This window comes from Trachurus japonicus, chromosome 16, assembly GCF_045865225.1.
Source record: "Trachurus japonicus isolate A0001 chromosome 16, Traja_1.0".
NCBI lineage: Eukaryota > Metazoa > Chordata > Actinopteri > Carangiformes > Carangidae > Trachurus > Trachurus japonicus.
In genome coordinates this window covers 10343214-10363120 of record NC_140922.1, presented here as the reverse complement: position 1 = coordinate 10363120, position 19907 = coordinate 10343214, and the positions used below count along the sequence as shown (strand labels likewise).

Genomic DNA, 19907 nt, shown 5'->3' with positions numbered 1-19907 from the left:
AAAAGGAGAACAAGGGAGGAATAAACTGAGAACAAAGGAACTGCTGTCACCCTTCAGCGCTGGTCTGAGGGGAACTTACAAGTGCAGTAGGTTCCCATTCAGAGATTAGGTTAGTAAATTTCACTTCTATTTGAATTTTATTTTTTTTTGTGGCCAGAATTAACCGACCGCAGTGGGCTGAAGTTGAGGTGTGAGAGAAAGAGAACCAGGAAATGACATCAAAGACAGGACAAATACAATGAAAAAAGAACCCAAGTCTGACCTCAAATCACTCCGTCAAAGACATCAGCCTGTCGACAAAGAATGAGTGTGAAAATAATGACAAACAAAAAGAATGACGTGCATGGTTAAGTGAATACAAATGCAGCTAGTGGTTTTAATGAGCGGACATGAACTCAACACAGAAGCTGAAATTAACAGAAATGCGCAATCGACAAAAAAAAAAGACAAAAAAAAACGTTATCCTATTAACATTTGTGTTTTGGTGAAGCGGAGCGATGATGAAAGATGAACTGAGAGAGGTGAAGTTGTGGTGCAAGAGTGGAGATGCACAGGTACGGAGGGAAGAGAAGAATGAATGACATAAGAGTGAAGAGTACAGGACATAGATAGAGGCATGAACAGAGGCAGCAGAAAGTCAGAGTGTTAACATCTGTACCTGAGACTGGGGCAGTCGGTCCCACCACCAGATAACTGAGAGGAGATGTGGAGTTACAGTCCTCTCCAGCCCAGCCCAAGTCACACACACACTTCAGATCGCTACTGCACACCTACAGCATGAACATACAAAAACATGTATAGATAAACATATATTTTTACGCTACTTATATATCTCAACAACCTGAGCAATAAAGTAATGGAGGGCCTAGTGTCATCCAATAACGTGCAATTACTGAACATACTGTATCATTTAGGACACCCAATTTTAGGTGTTAAGAGTAATGCTACTGTAAAAAAAAAAAAGAAGCAGCCCTAAAATATGTATTCAGAGATCTGGGCTCTGAGTCTCCAGTTGTATTTAAAGCTTAGGTCCATTTTTAGCCTGAAATAAATCTGCTTTAGTCCTGATTACAGCTTCTGCCCTCTACGTTTGCGTGGTTATGTGTATGTGCATACCCCATGTCCGGAGCAGATGGTCTTGTCAGTGGTCCCAGGGCAAGTGCTGAAGTTGAACTGTTGGATGGGGAGACATTTGTGATTGAAACAGATGCGATCTGTCCCGCAGGCTGTCCCATCCTCCACATATCCCAGATCTGTGTCTCCATCAATCAGCACATGAGCACCGCTGAAAAAAAAAAACACACGACGGAACAAGTGAGATGACAATCAGTCAGGAAATTATGGGTTTGTTTTTTTTGGTGGGAGAATTTCAGGAAATGGTGAGATTAGATGTCTGTTCTTAATTCTTTATCTAAAATCTGACAATTATGTTTTTTCATATTTAAAGTTTGTTTCCTCTGCTCTGACTCAGTTGATGAATTTGTAAACTTGCAGCGTTTTCTTCTTGGTTCGAGCTTCTGCAGCCATCAAGCTCTCAAACTTGTGAGTTCACCTGTTCGTTCAGAACTCTTTCAAACCAAAAACGAACCGCCTCAGAGTTTAGTCTGGGACCAGACTGAAACCACCTCCTTAAGGGTCTCAGTGTGATCGTTTTGGTCGACATCTGAGTGTGATGGTTGTTTTGACACCTTCCCAAGTGAATCACACCAAAAAGGTTTAACCAGATTACAGTTCAGGTGTGCATATCCCCTTAGAAAACAGTCAAAATGTATCATTTCAATTTTAACTACAGCAACACTGTAAAGATGTTGATTTGAAAGAATGCTGTGAGGTTTTGTAGAGTAGTTGTTGATATTACAGAGCCAGTTAACAAACAAGAGCAGAGGTCAAAGATGAATCACCAGCAGCCGTTTTTTTAGGCTGTTGTTGTTGTTTTGGGCTTTTCAGTTTTGGAGGAGGGGGGTTTCACAATGATGTGTACCTGCAGTCAAGAGAAGCGCTGTGTCGGGCCACGGAGAAAGAGGTCAGCCCTCCCACCAGCTCTCCAAGTCGTGGGGCAGGTGAGATGTTGGAGCACAGCAGGTACCCACAGTGGACATCCCTGGTTCACAAAGATACAACCACACATTAGTTATAGCCAGGGAATAACCCACAAGTCCACCGTTTACCTTCAGAGAGAGGACTGGCTTACTGTTTGTTACACTGGATCCAGGTGTCCTTGTCCTTCCCACAGTTGCCTTTCTCTGTCCCCTCAATGTTGAGCTTCTCGTAGCAGAACTTGTCGGCTGCTGTCGCCTCTGTGGGGGACGCAACACCACACAATCAGGATTGAGATGGGCAGCACAGGAAATGTATCTCTTAAAAGTTATTCACACAGAAATATTATACTTACTCTCTCCCCAAATGTACTTGCACTGTCTGTCTTTGGTTTTACACCGTCCATTGAAGCAGCGACCCTGTGGAGATAAACAGTGTAAGAAAAAAAAAAAAAACCCAAGCAGATGTAAAAGGTTTTTAAAAAATGTAGAACTCCCAAACATCTCACCTGATCCTTTTCACATGTGTAGCCATCCATCTTGTGCACATTTGGTGGACACTGAAAAAAACAAAAAAAACAAAGGAAACCTGAGAGATGCTGTGATGTTCTGTATGGACCACGCGTGTCCCGTGATAGTGTTAAATATTAGATTCAGAGCTTCAGCTGTGTGAGGGAATTTACACTCACCTGGCTGGAGTTGCCTGTGCAGTTTTCTGGGATGTCACAGTCATTCACTGCATCGCGACACACAACTCCCATGAACTCCATCTGCAGCAGTGAGCAATGACAATTACACAGGATCAAGTGAGGAATGAGTATGAGTGTGTTAACTCTCCGCACCAGTTCACTTTCCCCCTGGCCCACTACACCATCACCTGTGACGAACCTTTATGTCTACCCAGTTTTTATGGGATATAAGTCTTGATCTTATAGCAGTAACAGGCTGTTATAACTATACTATCAGTGATGTGTACAGTGGCGGTATAATAGATCACTGAAATTTCTACTTCTGATGTATTGATTTTGACCTATTTGTGACCTATTATGATTGCTGGGAATGCAACTCTTTTCAATTTACTGGCTGAGGTCCAGTGGGGCACTTAGCTTTTGTGTAATTCAATATACAGTATATTTCCATTTGTAACTATTTCCATTATATTTACGTATATTATATTTTTAGAGTTCCCTATTAACTCTACTTACTGCTTCTCAATCATGCAGTTTATCATGAATCATGATTAATTTGTAGGAAATTCACCCACTGGGCCTTATATCTCCCATTATATCCTAAGATCAGGGGATCAACTAAGATCAACTGGAAACTGTAACTATCAGATTTTTAGCATGTCTTTATTGGTGATTTGATCCAACTCTTTAGAGCTAAGCCCTTCTGCTTTGCATCATGGGTACTCAGCACCTCTTTTAACACCCTACAGAAGACAGAGGGTGTAGCTGTGAAATGTCTTATACCTGACACTGGTTGCAGCAGGGTCCGTTGCTACACTTGGAGCCATGAGTCAGGACGCACTTGCTACAGCAGTTCTCTCCCTCTCGGGCACACTCCTTAAAGACAAACACAAAAAAATGTTCTCAGGTCTCCTTATGTTTGGATGACAGTCATTCATGATACCTAATGTCATCATATCATCGTTTTAATAAACAGAGGTCTCTCTGGACCAGCTATAATCATGGAATATTAACATACAGCTCTTTGATTTCTCAAGTGAAATTACCTCATTAGTTCAAATTAGCTCCTACCAGACAATGTGACACAGCAGGTGGTTTTGTTGTTAGGAAATTAGCCAATTACTTTGACCTTGATTATCAAGTAAGAATGCATCTCATCTGTACAGTAACTCACAGCTGGGCTGCCACAGTCACACTCCTCTCCTGGCTCCACGAAGCCATTTCCACAGACTGGAGGGTCCAACAGCTGAGAGGGGAGAGATCAGAATTAATATTCATAATACCAAGAAGAAAACAGCTTTAAATAGATTCATATGTGTGTCCGTGAGTGTGACCCACCCTCAGGGGTTCGTTGAACAGACAGGCTCCTCCTCCGCTGTTCAGGAAATTGTGGTACTCCTCCACATTGCAGTTGGAGAACCTCTTGGGCAGGTAGAAACTGTTCAACAAGACCATATCATGTAGTTACTGTGGATATAATACAGATAGGACCCTCGGCTTTGAGAGGGCTTGCTCCCGAATACTCATTACAGGAAAAAACACTTAGCATGAAAAAAATGTAGTTTTAAACATTTTACCCACACAAAATGACTTTTCATTTTTCACATTTAATTTCAGTGCTACAGGCAAAACCAAAGCAGATTTGTCATTCTTAATATAGTTTGTATTTCTTACAGGAGACACCGTACCATAAATATTTCATGTGTTATGACAGGTTTACCATACTCACAGTTCAGAGGAGATCCTTACTACAACATGGAGGCAGACAGACAGTATAGCTAAGACTGTGAAAACATGTATGGAGATATCTGTGAAGTGTAGATGGAGCTAAGATGCATTTGTGAATTTGTCCTGGAGATGAACCTGCATAGTGTGAATGATTCACTCGTTGAACTGTTATTGCATGTGTCATTTGATATTGTTGCCAAAAGGATAAGCTGAATTGCATTGCACATTTTCACAGATTCTCAAAACTGAAATCACACTCTACTGAAGATGACGTTAACTCTTACATGTCCCATGTGCTTGCTTTGGTTTCGCTTACAGTCAAAATATAAGTACAGCTTGATTAGACATCCACCTGGAGCCCAATTGGCATCTGAAGTAGTTGTCCAAGTCTATTACAATCAAATGCTCTGTGTTCACTGTGAGGTTTTTAATGATATTGACCCAAACCTGAGCAGCACTTAAATATTATTATCCTCTGCTGGTCTGTCAGGGCTTAATGTTGATTAGGCTGCCGGCAGATGTTTAACTCGAGTGGCTGTGATAGTCATCGGGACTGACACAGGAGACAATGCAATAACAGTGAGACTCACTGATAGTCAGGGGCTGTGAGAGGTCGTTGCTACTTCAAATGTCATGTGACTAAATGAAGCCACCTACAGAGATGATGGTTGTACAAGGACACGGTAATGATGCTTTGATGGTGGATGAAGTACACTACAATATCTGAGAAAGATTTTTTTTAAAAAAATAAATCAGATTTAAAAGCCGTCTGTGGGATTTGAGCCTTTGATCTCCAATTTTCACCAGAGTTGAATCTCGTCAAAATCTTGTAGTGTTCATCTCTTTTTACATTAATAACAACAGCAATAATAATAACAGTAATAGGAGGTGAGGCGAAGATGAAGCGTGCTTGAGTGATTCGTTGGTCAGCAAAAGAAGTTGCCAGGTGGACTAATATTATTATTCAGCCAAGATAATAAAAAAAACTTTTCATTTCACAGTACATATGACCATAGGACCAAAATATGTATTCCAAAAGATTAAGACACAGACGCAACTTCTGTAATTATTTTCCTGTAATACATAGATCTAATAACATGTGTGAAGCACCAGCATCTTAAATTATTTCTTTCTCCCTTCACTCTCCAGTTCACTCACAGGCAGCACAGCGCCCCCTAGTGGCCATCAGAAAACACAGCATGTTTACAGTCATGTATGAAACTGCCAAACCGTGCACTGTGCTTCATGTCTACAACATTTCTGTGCCCTTTTCTGCTATATTCATTCAGTCATGTAATGCTGCATCAGTTATGTCTTTTAAATACATATTTTGTCCCAGTTTGTTCATGACAACATCCATTCTTCATCATGAGAAGAAAACAGAAAGGAGACGATACAAAATATATAAAACAATTCAAAATCCTAACTCGACCATAATGCACATTTCAATGATAAATTGTGCATCTTTTCTCCAAGGACTGTGCCCTCTGACAGGTTTATATTAGGTTTAATTAGGATTTAAGTTGCTCATAATATGCCACACACACAGCGTATGAATACACACATACTCCATATATGAACAAACAATCAATTCCCTCTCTCTCTCTCTCCCTCACACGCGCGCGCACACACACACACACACACACACACACACACACACACACACACACCACACACACACACACACACACACACACACACACACACACACACACACACACACACACACACACACACACACACACACACACACACACAGCTTAACCCTGCGAAAAAATGTGAAAATAGTTAGTAGTAGTAGTCAGGTTAGGTGGATTAGACATGCAGGTGCTGAGGGAAAAAAGAAACTTTTGTCAATGGACATGACTGAGGTTGCTCATTGAATACATGTGTCTGAAATACCATTGACTTTACTTTAGAGAATACAGATCTGGGCCGGATCCATTCACAGAGGACAGGCTCAAAAGAGATCAGAGTGACCTGTCCTCTGTCATGTGACCTCATCTGATTTCATGGCAGGTTAATTATGGTAACCCAATAGAGCAGGTTCTGGACAGGGAGTGTCAAGGGAGTGTACCGTTGTTACAGGGAAATGAGTAGACAAATATTGGCCTAAGATGAGAATGACATTGCAGACTGTTTCAATCGGTTAGACATGGACAAAAACAACTGATGAAAAGTCCTGACTTTCACAGGACGGGAGGGAGAGGGAGCCTATCAATAATCAGCACGACCAAATTAATAAAAATTTCAAAGTCAATCGGACGTCGGCCAAAAACTTAAGGATACACATAAAGTGAAATTGTACAAAATGATAATGAAAAATGCAGTCAGTGTGGAGCAAAGAGACATCAAACTGTATTTGCTCATATCATTTTGAACAGAGAAGCTGGGGCCACAGTGGCTTTAGTGCTGCTGGATGAAATGGGAAAGGTTGTGATGACTGACAACCCCTCCGAGGCAGCCAGTTGGTTCAAAACAGCACAGGCAACGTTCTAGCCAAGCTTCTGCTCACCTGCTGTCCCATTCGGGATAGAGGGGGAACGTGAAAGATATTTAAGAAGAGGGGTATACACACACAAACGCACATCACAGTGCCTCTTGCACGCACAACACTCCCAATCACATCCTTACACTCACAGTGGCACAATACCAAGCAAGCAAAAGAAACATACACAGACTGGTCTTACACTTATTTCATAATCTTAGCAAGATACGGGTTACATAATACATTTCTACTGAGTGGAGCCCAGTGAAGTTACATAAACAAGCTGAGACCATTCGGAAAATTCACACAGACTGACACCTAGTGGTTCATTACTGCACTACAATAACACTCCAGAGGATGGAAATGTTTACACTAATGAAATTTTAGGGACTCACATACTGTAATTCATGTCTAACCAACATTTGGCTCATTCATTTTGTACAGATTTCAAAATTTACTCCTTAATTATCTCAAAATACATAAGAAATCATAGAGTTGCTATATTTGTGGTCAGATTATAAATGCCAACTGCCCACAGTCTCAGGTTCGGAGAGGACACAATGAAAATATTCACCTTAAAACTACTTTTAAGTGAGATTTGATTGAACAGCAGATCAATTAAAGATAAAAGTCAGATGAATATGCCATCATGTTTCAGGGATTTGGACTAAGCCAAATTTGTTGGGGAAAACCCTAATGCCAGTGATGAAAACAGTGCATCTCCACTCCAAACCCCCAATCCAAATCAAATCAATTTTAACAGACAACATTTTGATCCCAGTTGGAGTTTCATCATAAACTCTATTGTGTCTTTACGAACCATTTCTGGGAAACTGCAATTTAAGAGTAACTTACCCAACATCATCCATGATACAGCCTGACCAGCGATCTTCACACTTGCATTCACCTAGAACAAAACAAACACATCTTTTGTTGCATAGGACAGATGCTTAAGAAAACATACTCTGTGTTATAAAACTACCAAACAAGAGTCACACATGAATGTTACATTACATACCACTGAGGATCCTCTTCTTGTCAGAGAAGATGCCGATGTTCTGTCCAAGAGACTGAGCGAGGGTAATGGCCATCTCGTCTGTTTTCCCGTACTAATAAAACAAGGAGAGAAACAGCAGGACAACTTGTGTTACAAAAGGGTTTAGACAGGCACCACCCTTAAAAGTACAAAATAAAAATAGTTAGACAGAAACTAAATGGCTACAAGAATGAAACGTTGGTGTTTAATGTATGCTTTCTAATGGAAAACTGACATTGTGATAATTGTTGGATCTGTGGCTCAGGACTCACCTCATTCACTCCACCTCCTTTGGTGAGGGAGCAAACTCCTCCCATGTAGGAAGCTCCACCCCAGCTGCTATGAAAGCGAGTCCCTCTGATAAAATAAAATAAAAAAGTTGTGTGTTTAATAAAGAAAAAAAAGATGAAGGGCGCAAGAAAATCCTTTTAAGATATTCAGACTCACGAGAAAAGGTGAACAGAGTCGCATTTCTCCTTGATGAAGTCTTTTCTGTACTTCATGAACTCCCTCAGGGTCACCATGGGGTCGTCGTCGATGTTGAACTTGTTGTCAGTTGACCAGGTTTCCATGGCAATCAGCACAATGCGGGTATTGAGCTGTTCCTTGAAGATCTGCAGAATTAAAGGAAAATTTAAGTTTTTTGTTTTTTTTTGTCTCAACAGCGTTTTAAGCGCAACCAAAGAAAAAGAAAAGACAAAATGACGTGCCCTGATCGACATTAACTCTGACAGCCATGTTTCAAACTCGTCGTCATCTCCAGCTGTTCATTGTGACAGCACCAGTCAGTCAGTTAGTCAACAGTCGGTGCGATCAGTGTGATCCTGCCACCAGACAGCGGCACATTAGAGGCGGCTAGACAGAGTCAACAAGTGCAACAGTGTGAAGGACAAAGCCGGAGAAAATTGGATGGTAAATAATAATGTTTGCTTTCATAAGATGGAAATCTACCGGGGTCCACAGCCACACAAACATTAGAGGAGAGGACAAGGGTTAAGATTCTTCCTTTCAAGCTGAATGCTGTGAATCTCGGGACAAACCTGGCAGAGCAAAGAGGGATCAGTCAGCGATATGTGACACTGTCCACCCTGAATGTGTGTTTGTGCATTTTCATGGCAGGTTCACCATATGAAGGGCTGTCTGAAATCAGCTAGTGTGGCGCAAACAATAAACCTCTCAGACAGTGACTCTGCAGCAATGCTAACTCTATAATGTGTTTCTGTAAACATTATGTTGGTCATACACATAAATCTAAGAGTATGTTTTCCCACACTTTCTTGTTCAGGTGCTTTTTATCCAAAATACTGTAACTGTGACTGTGCAACACTGTGCAACACAAATAATAAGGTATCTCTGAAAGCCACAACATCCCCGATTTGATTACATGATTTGATACGCTTTAGTTGCTTGTCACGCCTCCCTCTGCCCTTGTTTCCTGTCTGCCTTGACACCGGCTGCTAACTGATGAAGGTGACAGTGCCAGAAAATCATTATTACATTAGGAAAAGTGGATGTCACAGCCAAACCTTTCTCTTCATCAGGTAAAAAGGAATCAAAAACTGTATATAAGAATGAGCTGATTTGGGTCTGCTTATACAGTACCACTCTGCAGGCATTTGTTTAGGAAATAAAGCTATATCCTTTATTATACCTAATCTTCCTAAGAACGTGCCTCTGTGCCGTGGCAGCATGGCACACAGTGAATGGAAAGACAACTCGCTTGTACTTGGAAATCAATGGGTGCTTCCCAAATAGCGGCTGCTTCATATGATCAAGGACACAACAAAAAGCATGACCTTCCTCCAGCTTCTCCAGCCTATCAGCTTACAGACGTGACCCTGAAGCAGGTCAGATTTCGGTAACACAGCACACAGATGTGGCCACAAATAATCAAACATTGGAATATCTGCCTCAGTGCTGCTGGGATGCCACCGCTGCTTTGGTTCTCAGAAACCTAAAAACTCACGAATGGCTTGTTAATGGCCGCTTGCAGCATATTATGAACCAAGAGGTTTTTAAATGGAGCAAGTGAGGTTGGTTAAATGAGAAATCACTGCAAAGTCCCAATACCTGGGAGTGCTTGTGGCAAGCTTTCCAAGAAGAGGATCAATACAATTCTTACCATGTCAGCCATATTGACCACTGACTTAGCATAGTTATTCGTCTGCCCAATGGAAAGCCGATGCTTCTTATACTGGAGAGAGAGAGCGAGAGAGAAAGAGAGGGACACAGAGGGATGGAAAGGAAACAAATAAAAGTGGGATCCATAATCTGGAACAAATTCATTTGATTTGCTCTAAATATCAATGTCACTGTGTATAAAACAAAATTGGTCCCGGAGGATCTTTGTCAGGCACATTTGGACGGACCATAACATTTTCTGTTTCATGCACAACATAGTAGGTAGTTTTTGGAGTGACTTGAGAGGACAAGCACTATTGTTGACTTTTATCTCATCCTGCAAGTTCTCAGAAATGTAAAATATAAGCCTTAGGATAACCTATATTTTTGTCACTTTTCCTATAATCAACTAATCCCATGAAAAGACCAAAAACCTAAATGTCATCGACCTCAAATGTTCAGTTCAATTCAAGATGACCTCTAACCATGATTGTTGTCATTTGTTTTTAATTAATCCAACATGAACTGTGATACTCCTGTAAATGCAAAGAAATGTTTACAAGAAACTTTGTAATTTTTTTTTTTCCCCCCCAGTTATACGTAACATAGACAGCTAGAGACAGAGTAAGGAAAGACAGTGTATCATTTTTGAAAAATACTGTGTTTAATGCCTTATCCTTAAGCTGTAGGGATTTTGTGTTTTCTGTCTTAGCTGTGAGTAAATTTTCTATAAATCTCACAAACACCAAAATCACTTCACAGGACAATCATAAACCATGAAATATGGTGAAACCTAACATGACAAAATAAAGGGCATACATTCATACGATATGAAGTCAAAAGCTTACCATTAAATGGTCATTTATCACCATCAATTCAATGTATTTGGTCTCGTCCTCTACACTTCGTGACACACGTGGAGCCTAAGAGGAAACAACACAGTTTAGTTTTCATTATATTAACAGACACAGACTGACACCCTTTTCTCAGCTTCTTTTAACCAAGACTTTGTACATCAAGGAGAATTTCAGAGGAGCACACGCAGCAAACACAAAGATCAACTCATGTCTCCTGCGTCACCAGGAAAAGAAAAGAGACGACAAATCAATAAGGATGAACTTTGCAAAGCTAAACCAGGTGTGTCTGTTCTCCAAATTCCAAATAAAGATGAGAGCCACTCTGATGGCTGAGAGACAGACAGCTGCAGACATCTGACTGCACCTCAGAAAAGACGAGGCTCGGAGCAGCCTCGACTCATAAGGCAATAAATATTTCATGAAAAAGAAGACGAGAAGAAGAAGAAGTAGAGAGAGGGGGGAGCGCTGTGGAGTGGGACGTCAGCACGAAACAGTCTCTAGGTTTAGTTTTATGAATTAACACAAAACATGCAGGTGGGAAACAGGGTAAACGGGTCTGGACAAAAAGCATTACAGCATAATTATCTCTCTATCTTACACTCACACAGATACACACACTCATGTTCACAACACAGAGTGAGGTAAGTGTGAGTCCATTAGCATCCTGCTGCTAATGACGAACACTTCCCAACAAACATACCAACAGCAGAGTCATACCTGTCTCTTTTTTCTCCTGTGAACAACTTTTGCCCCAGGAAATGGAGGGCTGGGAAAAGGTGGCTCTGGCACATCACCTAGGAAACAGAGATATTACCATAAAATGTTATCAAAAGAAAAGAAAAAAACATCAATACACATTCAATTCTTACTCAAATCACCTTACCATTGAAGAAGTCATGAAATCCGTCCTCCCTTGTAGATTTATATATCATGTGAATGTGGACATCTCCCTGGAAGACACAAAAAGAGGAACTGAAGTGAGACAGGTGTCAAGAGTTTGAGATGCAGACTTAAATTTACTTTCTCTAGCCTACATGGTAAATTATTATGCTCACTTGCGAGATCTTGGTGTGTAGGTAAAAGAAGTCAGAATAAAGTACCTCCCACCGCCACCCACGAAATTAGAACAATACTCCCAAATGTTATCTTAGTTTCCTGTTGTCCAGGGTCATGTGATCAATTCACTGAGGGGCTGAAAACCCATATTTACTGCTCAGTCAAGCTGCTTGTTTCATCAGCAACTACTAATTTGTATTGGCGACCTGTATGTTAAATGAGCAGAATGTCAATTTAATTATTATTGAGCGTGCGCACACACCCAACAACACACACATCACCCTACAGAGCTGTATCTTTACAGCACATGTTAGAGATGGTTTTGACAGCATAGGCTACTGTTGCCATACCTCAGTGTACTTAAATGCCAATCTGTGCCATTGTTACCATTGCAGTCCATGTTCAAACTCTTCCACGAAGGGCTGGTGTGGATGTAGTTTTTTGTTCCAACCAAGCAGCAGCACTTGACTCATTTAATCAACTGATCACTGTCTTCAGAGAGTTGATTGGTCAAACTGTCTGCTCTTGGTTAGTTGGAACCAGAGCTCAGTCGCTCTGGTTGGAACAAAAACCAGCAGCCACAAGGCCCTTTGAGGAATAGTTTGGACATGCCTGCTATAGTAAAATATCTTAAATCCTTAGTTTGTGTTATCTCTGCATGTATTTACTTAACTTTTGATATGCTCTGTACCTGAATAATTTCAGGAAACACAGCTACAGGCGTTTTACGGAGAGGCTGAGCTGAACCACCTGAGAGACAAGACTGAGGGCGGAAACGCTGATCGCTCCGAGGCGACATCCTGTTTACGTCCGTATCTACTGTAGCTACTCCAGTGAAGAGACAGACAGACACTGGGGCTTGGGTTGAAGTGGACCGAGCTGAAATGACACCGCCTTCACCCTGAATACAGTTGAAACCCCGCTGGAAATACACGGTACTGTGTTATTAATTGACTGTAGTTATCGCCCAGTAGCTTCGTCCGGACGCAACAGGTTGATGTCATGCTAACTTTTAAAGCTAGCGTGCTAATGTAAGTTAACGAAAGAGGCAGCGTTGAGTGCTCGTTGTTATTAAAATCATAGATCGTTTTTTGGTTGGTTTGCTTTTTACATTCAGGTGATCCATTTAGTGAAGACAATTGCTTGGAATTTGCTGTTATTTATGCTTCTGATTGATACATAGTTGATACAACATTCATGTAAAACCAACCAGGTACTTAGCTTAGCTGGCTAGGCTAACGTAACGTTAACTGTTGGGTGTAATAAAAGCTTCATAAACACCTGTTGTCGTTCAATTATGGTGTACCGTTAATGTTAATCACAACATTGGACCTTAATAACGTTACATATTGGGCTCTTGTATCTGTCCATTGTATTAGTATTAGATTTGTCTACAACCTCTCGTTACTACAGTTACTGTAAAACACAATAAATTACATTGCGATAAAATCAATTAGCACGGAAGGTACAAGTACAAAAATATCAGTGTGTGACAGCAAAACGAAACAAACGGATAACAACTTGCTGGTTAAAACCTGGGGCAAACAGGCTCTTAAAAACATGATGATGATGATAATTTAAAGGGAAGACTTGTTGCTGAGTCTGCAAACCTCAGATCATCACACAGGGAGGTCCAGAGCTGAGCAGCCACAACAACTACAAAAAGACTATCTAAAAAGTAGCATTAAAAAGCCTTTTAAAGCAAGTAAAGCTCCTGCGTTTTGCACCATCCAAATTAGTGAGTTTTTTATATACATAACACATATGAGCACATGATTTTTCAATAACAAATACACAATGTTGTGAAAGTATTTCTGAGTTTCTGAAAGGCAAGTTGCATCGCCACAGTCAGTTTCTGTTGAACGCTGTCACTTATAGAAAGCTCAAGTGTGTCATTCAATTGTTAATTGTGTTGCCGTGCAGACTATGCAATCTACTACAGAACAGACACTCTCGCTCTGCAACCTCAACCATCAAGTCATTCCCACTTTGTTTGCTAATGAAATGAGAGCATTGTTTCTCTGGGACAGCAGATATTGGGTCAACTACACTGTGGTGAATAGAAATACAGGGGGGTTGCCCATAGCTAGGTCAGTCTGTGGCACAGTTAGATTGCTTCATCAGTAATGGGGCCATTCAGATAAACTTTTATAACTATACCTTTTTCCCATGATCAGGAGATTTATATACAGAAAAAAAATTCAGTGTTTAAAAATGTATGAAGGCCTTTTTAACTCCCAGGACACTGATGAGCTACTTTTTTGTTTCTGACTTCCTCACTTCATCCGTTCAAACAGGAACTCTCCTCGCGGCCTCGGTTCCTGTCAGCACCAACAACAACCATGTCTTGCCGGAACATCCACGCCACCAACGCTTTTGCCTTCATCATCGCCTTCGTGTCAATAGGAGGGCTTGCTGTGGCAGCAATAATCCCACAGTGGCGAATAACGAGGCTGGTCACCTTTAATCGCAACGCCAAGAATATCAGCGTGTATGATGGGCTCTGGGCTAAATGTGTGAAACAGGATGGCTATTCAGGATGCTACTACTATGACTCAGAGGTATTACTTTGGACAATTTGCTCCCGTGTGCTTTAACATTTGATCTAAATGTATTGTCCTAACAAAAGTCATGTTTTCTCACATTTCCAGTGGTACTCCAAGGTGGACCAGCTGGATCTGCGGCTCCTGCAGTTCTGCCTGCCTGCAGGCCTGCTGCTCAGCTCTCTAGCTTTGCTCCTGTGCATGGCTGGGATGTGTAAGACCTGCTGCTGCTCAGACAAGCCTGAACCAGACATTAAAACGATCAGATTCCTGGTTAACAGTGCAGGCTGTCATCTAGTGGCCGGGATGTTCTTCTTCCTGGGAGGTGCTATCGCCATCGCGCCTTCGGTGTGGTTCCTGTTCCGCACTAAGGAGCTGAACATCAGATATGACCACATTTTCTCTGATGGATTTGCTGTGTATGTATCAATAGGCTGCTCTGGAGGACTAATGCTGGCAGCGCTGCTAATGTTCATGTGGTACTGCATGTGTAAGAAGTTGCCTTCACCGTTCTGGTTGCCCCTGCCCTCCATGTCCACATCTCTGTCCGCTCAGCCTCTCACTGCCAATGGATATCCTCCCTCCCCCGTGTATGGTCCTCAGCCCTTTCCACCACAGACCTTCCCGCCCACAGTGATTGAAACCCAGCCTTATGTGCCAGCTCAGGCCTACGCACCAAGTGTCATCACCCCTGCACAACCGCAACTGTACATTTCTCAGATTTCTGCTCCAGATGGTTATGGGTCCGAGGTGGGAGGAACCCAGGCTTACAGCTATGCTCCTTCCCAGAGCTACGCTCCCTCGCAAAGCTACGCTCCTTCTCAAAGCTACGCTCCTTCTCAGGGATACGCATCCAGCTATGCAGGCCAACGCTACTCCACCCGCTCGCGGATGTCTGCCATAGAGATCGACATTCCCGTGCTGACACAGGGAGACTAAGAGAAAAGAGGCTGAAAACCTCCGCACATTGAAGCTCTCTGTCCTCGAGGCTCTATGAACTTCACCGTTGATAAAACTAAGAGAGTTTGATAGATGGAAGTTAATAATATGAGCGCTATTTACAGCCTCTGGAGTTTCAAAAATTCAGTTAGTCAGTCCACGCCTGTAAATTGCTGATTATAGAATATGAGAGTCTCTGGAGGTACTATATATATGAAGGATGACATTTTCTTTAAAAATGAAGAGTACAGAAGCACTGGGGCAAACATCACTGTATTCAGCTTCAGTTTTGTAGAAAGGGAAGAAAATAAACTTTAACTCGCAGCTAAATGTACTAAAAAGGCACCTCACCTCGCTTTTGTCACTATTTTACTAGAGTAGCATCACTGCGCAGAACAGACTACATAATCTGCTGCCTCATATGGGACCAATGTACTAGCTACAAGCAAATAGTTACTAACATCCTGTATGTGGCTTTATGTAAATTCCCAGTATGTTTTTTTTTCTGTTAAAATGCAGCTTAGCTGCAAAATGTTATTTTTCTTTATAGTTTTTTTTTAAAGTTGTGACGATGATTTGTCATTGTTGTGTCCACTGTCAGGAGGCCTTTTATTAACACTACTGGACCAACACTGGCTGTCATTAACTTTCCATTCTGTACCTCTAAGTAGAGAACTACTAACTGACTCATTCAGTTGTTTATGTTGAGTCTTGTCTGTGAATTGTTAGCAACACAGTGCCCCGTGGAGAGCAGCTGTTATAGTTTTTAATGCACTAATTATGTGAATGTTGTGCCACTTTTTACTTTGCCTTTGTTCAAATGTAAGTATGACCTCGGAACACATTACTTATCATTTATTGCAGGAAGTGTTTATGTCGAAAAGATGACACTAATCTGTCAGCTGTGTTAAATGCAATGTATCGGTGCAGATTTTGATTATTGAATTTTTATTATGAACTGTAATGTCAATGACAGGGATGAGACTGTTGTTTACCTGCTCAACATGTCAAATAATGATTAATATAATTAAATGTAAGAAGACCACTAGATCTCTGAATGAATATGTGGGAAATGTTACTTATTTTTCTATATTTTCCTTTAAACGTCTAATATCTTAGCTCAAGGTATGATGTTGTCTGTGACTAAGCCAAAAGTGACTGTCAGATAAATTGCTGTCATTTGTGTGGTTTGTTTATCGAGCACTGATCAACATTTAATGGGTCCATTGTGTCATTTTGCAATATTGAGGTTGGTGATATTGTGGACTGTTTTTGTACGCTGTCGTCTTCCTATTTTTATTAAAACATAAATCACGCTGTATTTTCATGTCTGTTTATGAGCTGGAGCAACAAATTTAAAACAAATTTATGAACCACTTTAAAGTCCTGAATATTTGTGACTGCAACAAAAATAGACACAGTCAATCCCAAAGTATTCACGTGAGTAATGTGTCCAGCCTCAGTGACTTGGCGAAAGACTAATATGTGAATTCAGTTAGACTGAATTACAGACTTGGGGGAAGAAAGAGTGAGCTCCACTGACAGTCTCAGCTCATTATTTCTCCACGTTTCCAGTTAAACTGATAAATTGTTTGAGAAATCAATGGCCTGGTTTCCCAGAAGTGTGTCATCATAAAAATGTTACGGCTCCTTCCGTAACTCCTTCACGATGACATGATTCAGTGAGGGAGTTAGAAATTGTTGCTGCATCACCATACAGGGTTCACACAGCTCTTATTATGTTGTACAGGTGGTCTAGATTTACTCCCTGTGCATGCATAAAGGCACACAACTGCACCTAAGCAGCTTCATACTCACTTTACAATAAATCACATTATAGTAAAATAGTTATTCTGACTAGTTTATTGTATGAGCTATATCTACTCAGCTGTTAGCCTAGTTTATTGAGTCCAGTAGTCAAACTGTGGATCTATGCAGGATCCTTATTTGGGCAGCCCCATTAACTAAGTCAGTTGTTCTTGTATAGTGGGTCTTAACAAATGCATTAAGTTTGTGGCATAGTGAATACACACTACTACCACCATCTCAAATAGCTACATTAAACTGACGTAATCATCACATGTTAACGCTATATTGAAAATATACAGTAACGCCAAAATAAAGGCAATGCAATTAATGTTTACTTTCACAACTAATTTCTTGATTGTTTACAAAATAATTTTAGTCAAAAATATTTATTTATCAAAAAAAAAGGCTCTCACAATTCAAATAGCTGATTATAGAATATGAGAGTCTCTGGATTTCACATTGACGGTAACTTAAATACTACTTAGTCCTGGGTAGATATAGTAGCCTATGTTAAAAACAAACAATAACAACAAAAAAGCTTGTTTCATCACACTAACTTTCAAAAAACCTAAATATATTCAATTTCTAATTATATAAAATGGAGAAAATCTATATATCTGCACATTTGAGAAGCTGGAGGTAGAAAATGGAATTATTAAATACTAATACGTCAACAACTGTGGATAAATGTAATATACAAAATGCAAAATAGAACGAAGCTGCTTTCACTTTGTTCGGCTAAGGAGTAAGCTGTTGTGAAATCACCAGCAGCAAACTCAGTGATATGAACTCACTGACAGTTGAATTGTGATCTTGTCTGTGGATAAATATTCAAGTTATCACAGAGCCAATTAAGAGGAGTGTGCACTCTGTATAAACCCAGCTTTCAGCACTCAAGTGTTTTGTTTCAGCTCAGATGTGGCGTGAATGGACTGAGTGTCTGGATTAACAGCCACCAGCCTGAACTGCGACTCTCATAATTGGAACCAGCTCCTTCTTTGATGTCACATTGTTATGTTTGCTGGGAGTTTAATGGCTGATAATTAATAAGAGCACAATTAAAAGAAGTGTAGCCGCTTCTTTATTATTTGTAGCGCAGACACACCACACCATCCGTCATTATCAGAGCTGTTACTGCTGAATTAACTGTTGTAATAAAAATGTCTTCTTCTTTGTTCCCCAGATCATCGCTCGCAGCCAGTTCAGAAAACACGCACACAAGCATATAGACTCTGCAGGGTGTGTGTAGTGATGGAGATTAAGGGTCCAAACACAGATGGCTTTCATATGTCGTGCTACAAAGAGACAGGGGCGGAGCCTGGGTTGCTAAGGGAGATGGTACCTCAGACACAGACCTCTGGCTCATGAATATAAAGCAGTGAGGGGTAACACGCCTTTCATTCCCGCCCTCTCGCTCTGCATGTGTGAATGAACTGGTCCCGGTTTAGCAACATGAAGTTGGCTTGAGGCCACAGGGAGACCCCTCAAAAAAAAAAAAAAAATCATTCCCAGCTTGAGCCAGTATTTAAAAAACCCTCCCTTGGCACCTAGTGCAAACAACCCCCTCTCCACAACCTGCCACTGCTCTGCACCAACACACCCCTCCCCTCACCATCCAGCCCCCCACCACTGATAAATGTAGACACTTATCCGCATGCTCTGTTAGTCTTATCCCCTCAGGTTAGGTCTTCACCCAACATCTGAGAACTGAAGCAGTTAATGAGGGAGGGAAATTTGGAAACATTTGACAGAAAAACATTTTTAAATTATTCAATTCAGAATCAACAAAAAAAACAAAATGCAAATCACGTTTTAGTCTAAACTGAAATATCTGAACAACTACCACACAAATACAGATTGAATTTTGTTCAGATATTCATGGTCCCTGGAGGATAAATCCTAAAGATTTTAGTGATGCTCTGACCTTTGACCCACCAGAAAGAAACAATTCAATGTCATATAGTACACACATTCACATCAGAATGAAGTGAAATAGCTTTGAAGATTTGCTGCCTTTTGTCCCTCCAGCGAAGGACCCCGAACCGGGAGCTTAACCGTGGATGTTGTGGTTATGTGGTATACTGCACTACGCTATTTCTCAGTGTTCAGCGAAAAGCAAACAGAGAGAGTTGCTGAGGTGTGGCCACAGGGGCCCTGAGGTGCAGGTGGGGTTGGACAAGGTGTCCAAGATATAATTAAATAAAAATGTAAAACATATGGTGTTTTCTGCATATGCAAGCTAGCATCACACATCCTCCCGACAAGTCATCTGCACCCCCCCCTGCCTACACACACACACACACACACACACACACACACTCATGCGGACACTTAACACACTCAAAAAGTGCAAGATCTATCAGCTACGTGTCGCCTGGGAACATCACGTTCTCAGCCTCTGAACTTTAATTCTGGTGCTCTATATTCCTCACCACTGCAGCCTACTTGTACACAAGCATTTACATAACACGATAAGACACTTTCAGACCAGTTCAGCTACATAAGGTGACAGGAGCCGCTTGTTAAGGACGCACTTAGCTAATGTCCTGTATAACTTTTTTTGGCTTGCAGGAGGAAGGGCAGATGGATTTACCATATGGCTGAC

General features: G+C 41.1%; 2 protein-coding genes across 5 annotated transcripts in view; one reads left to right on the top strand and one right to left on the bottom strand.

The window, feature by feature from the left end:
* Nucleotides 1-19907, bottom strand: part of adam22 (ADAM metallopeptidase domain 22) — a 60595-nt gene that overhangs the window by 10821 nt on the left and 29867 nt on the right. For all 4 annotated transcript variants that reach the window (XM_085801226.1, XM_085801228.1, XM_085801229.1 and 1 more), the window contains exons 7-24: nucleotides 11839-11905; nucleotides 11673-11749; nucleotides 10947-11021; nucleotides 10100-10171; nucleotides 8425-8591; nucleotides 8250-8334; nucleotides 7960-8050; nucleotides 7797-7848; nucleotides 4064-4163; nucleotides 3900-3971; nucleotides 3509-3601; nucleotides 2726-2806; nucleotides 2546-2596; nucleotides 2393-2456; nucleotides 2192-2297; nucleotides 1982-2101; nucleotides 1117-1285; nucleotides 659-770 (exon numbers count right to left, since the gene is read on the bottom strand). In XM_085801226.1, the coding sequence (XP_085657352.1) occupies nucleotides 659-770; nucleotides 1117-1285; nucleotides 1982-2101; nucleotides 2192-2297; nucleotides 2393-2456; nucleotides 2546-2596; nucleotides 2726-2806; nucleotides 3509-3601; nucleotides 3900-3971; nucleotides 4064-4163; nucleotides 7797-7848; nucleotides 7960-8050; nucleotides 8250-8334; nucleotides 8425-8591; nucleotides 10100-10171; nucleotides 10947-11021; nucleotides 11673-11749; nucleotides 11839-11905 (1654 nt within the window). The remainder of the gene's footprint in view (nucleotides 1-658; nucleotides 771-1116; nucleotides 1286-1981; nucleotides 2102-2191; nucleotides 2298-2392; nucleotides 2457-2545; nucleotides 2597-2725; nucleotides 2807-3508; nucleotides 3602-3899; nucleotides 3972-4063; nucleotides 4164-7796; nucleotides 7849-7959; nucleotides 8051-8249; nucleotides 8335-8424; nucleotides 8592-10099; nucleotides 10172-10946; nucleotides 11022-11672; nucleotides 11750-11838; nucleotides 11906-19907) is intronic.
* Nucleotides 12807-16814, top strand: cldn12 (claudin 12). Its single transcript, XM_085801230.1, has 3 exons — nucleotides 12807-12946; nucleotides 14309-14572; nucleotides 14663-16814. Exons 2-3 carry the CDS (start codon nucleotides 14354-14356, stop codon nucleotides 15491-15493), a joined length of 1050 nt encoding a protein of 349 aa, XP_085657356.1. The 5' UTR covers nucleotides 12807-12946; nucleotides 14309-14353; the 3' UTR covers nucleotides 15494-16814.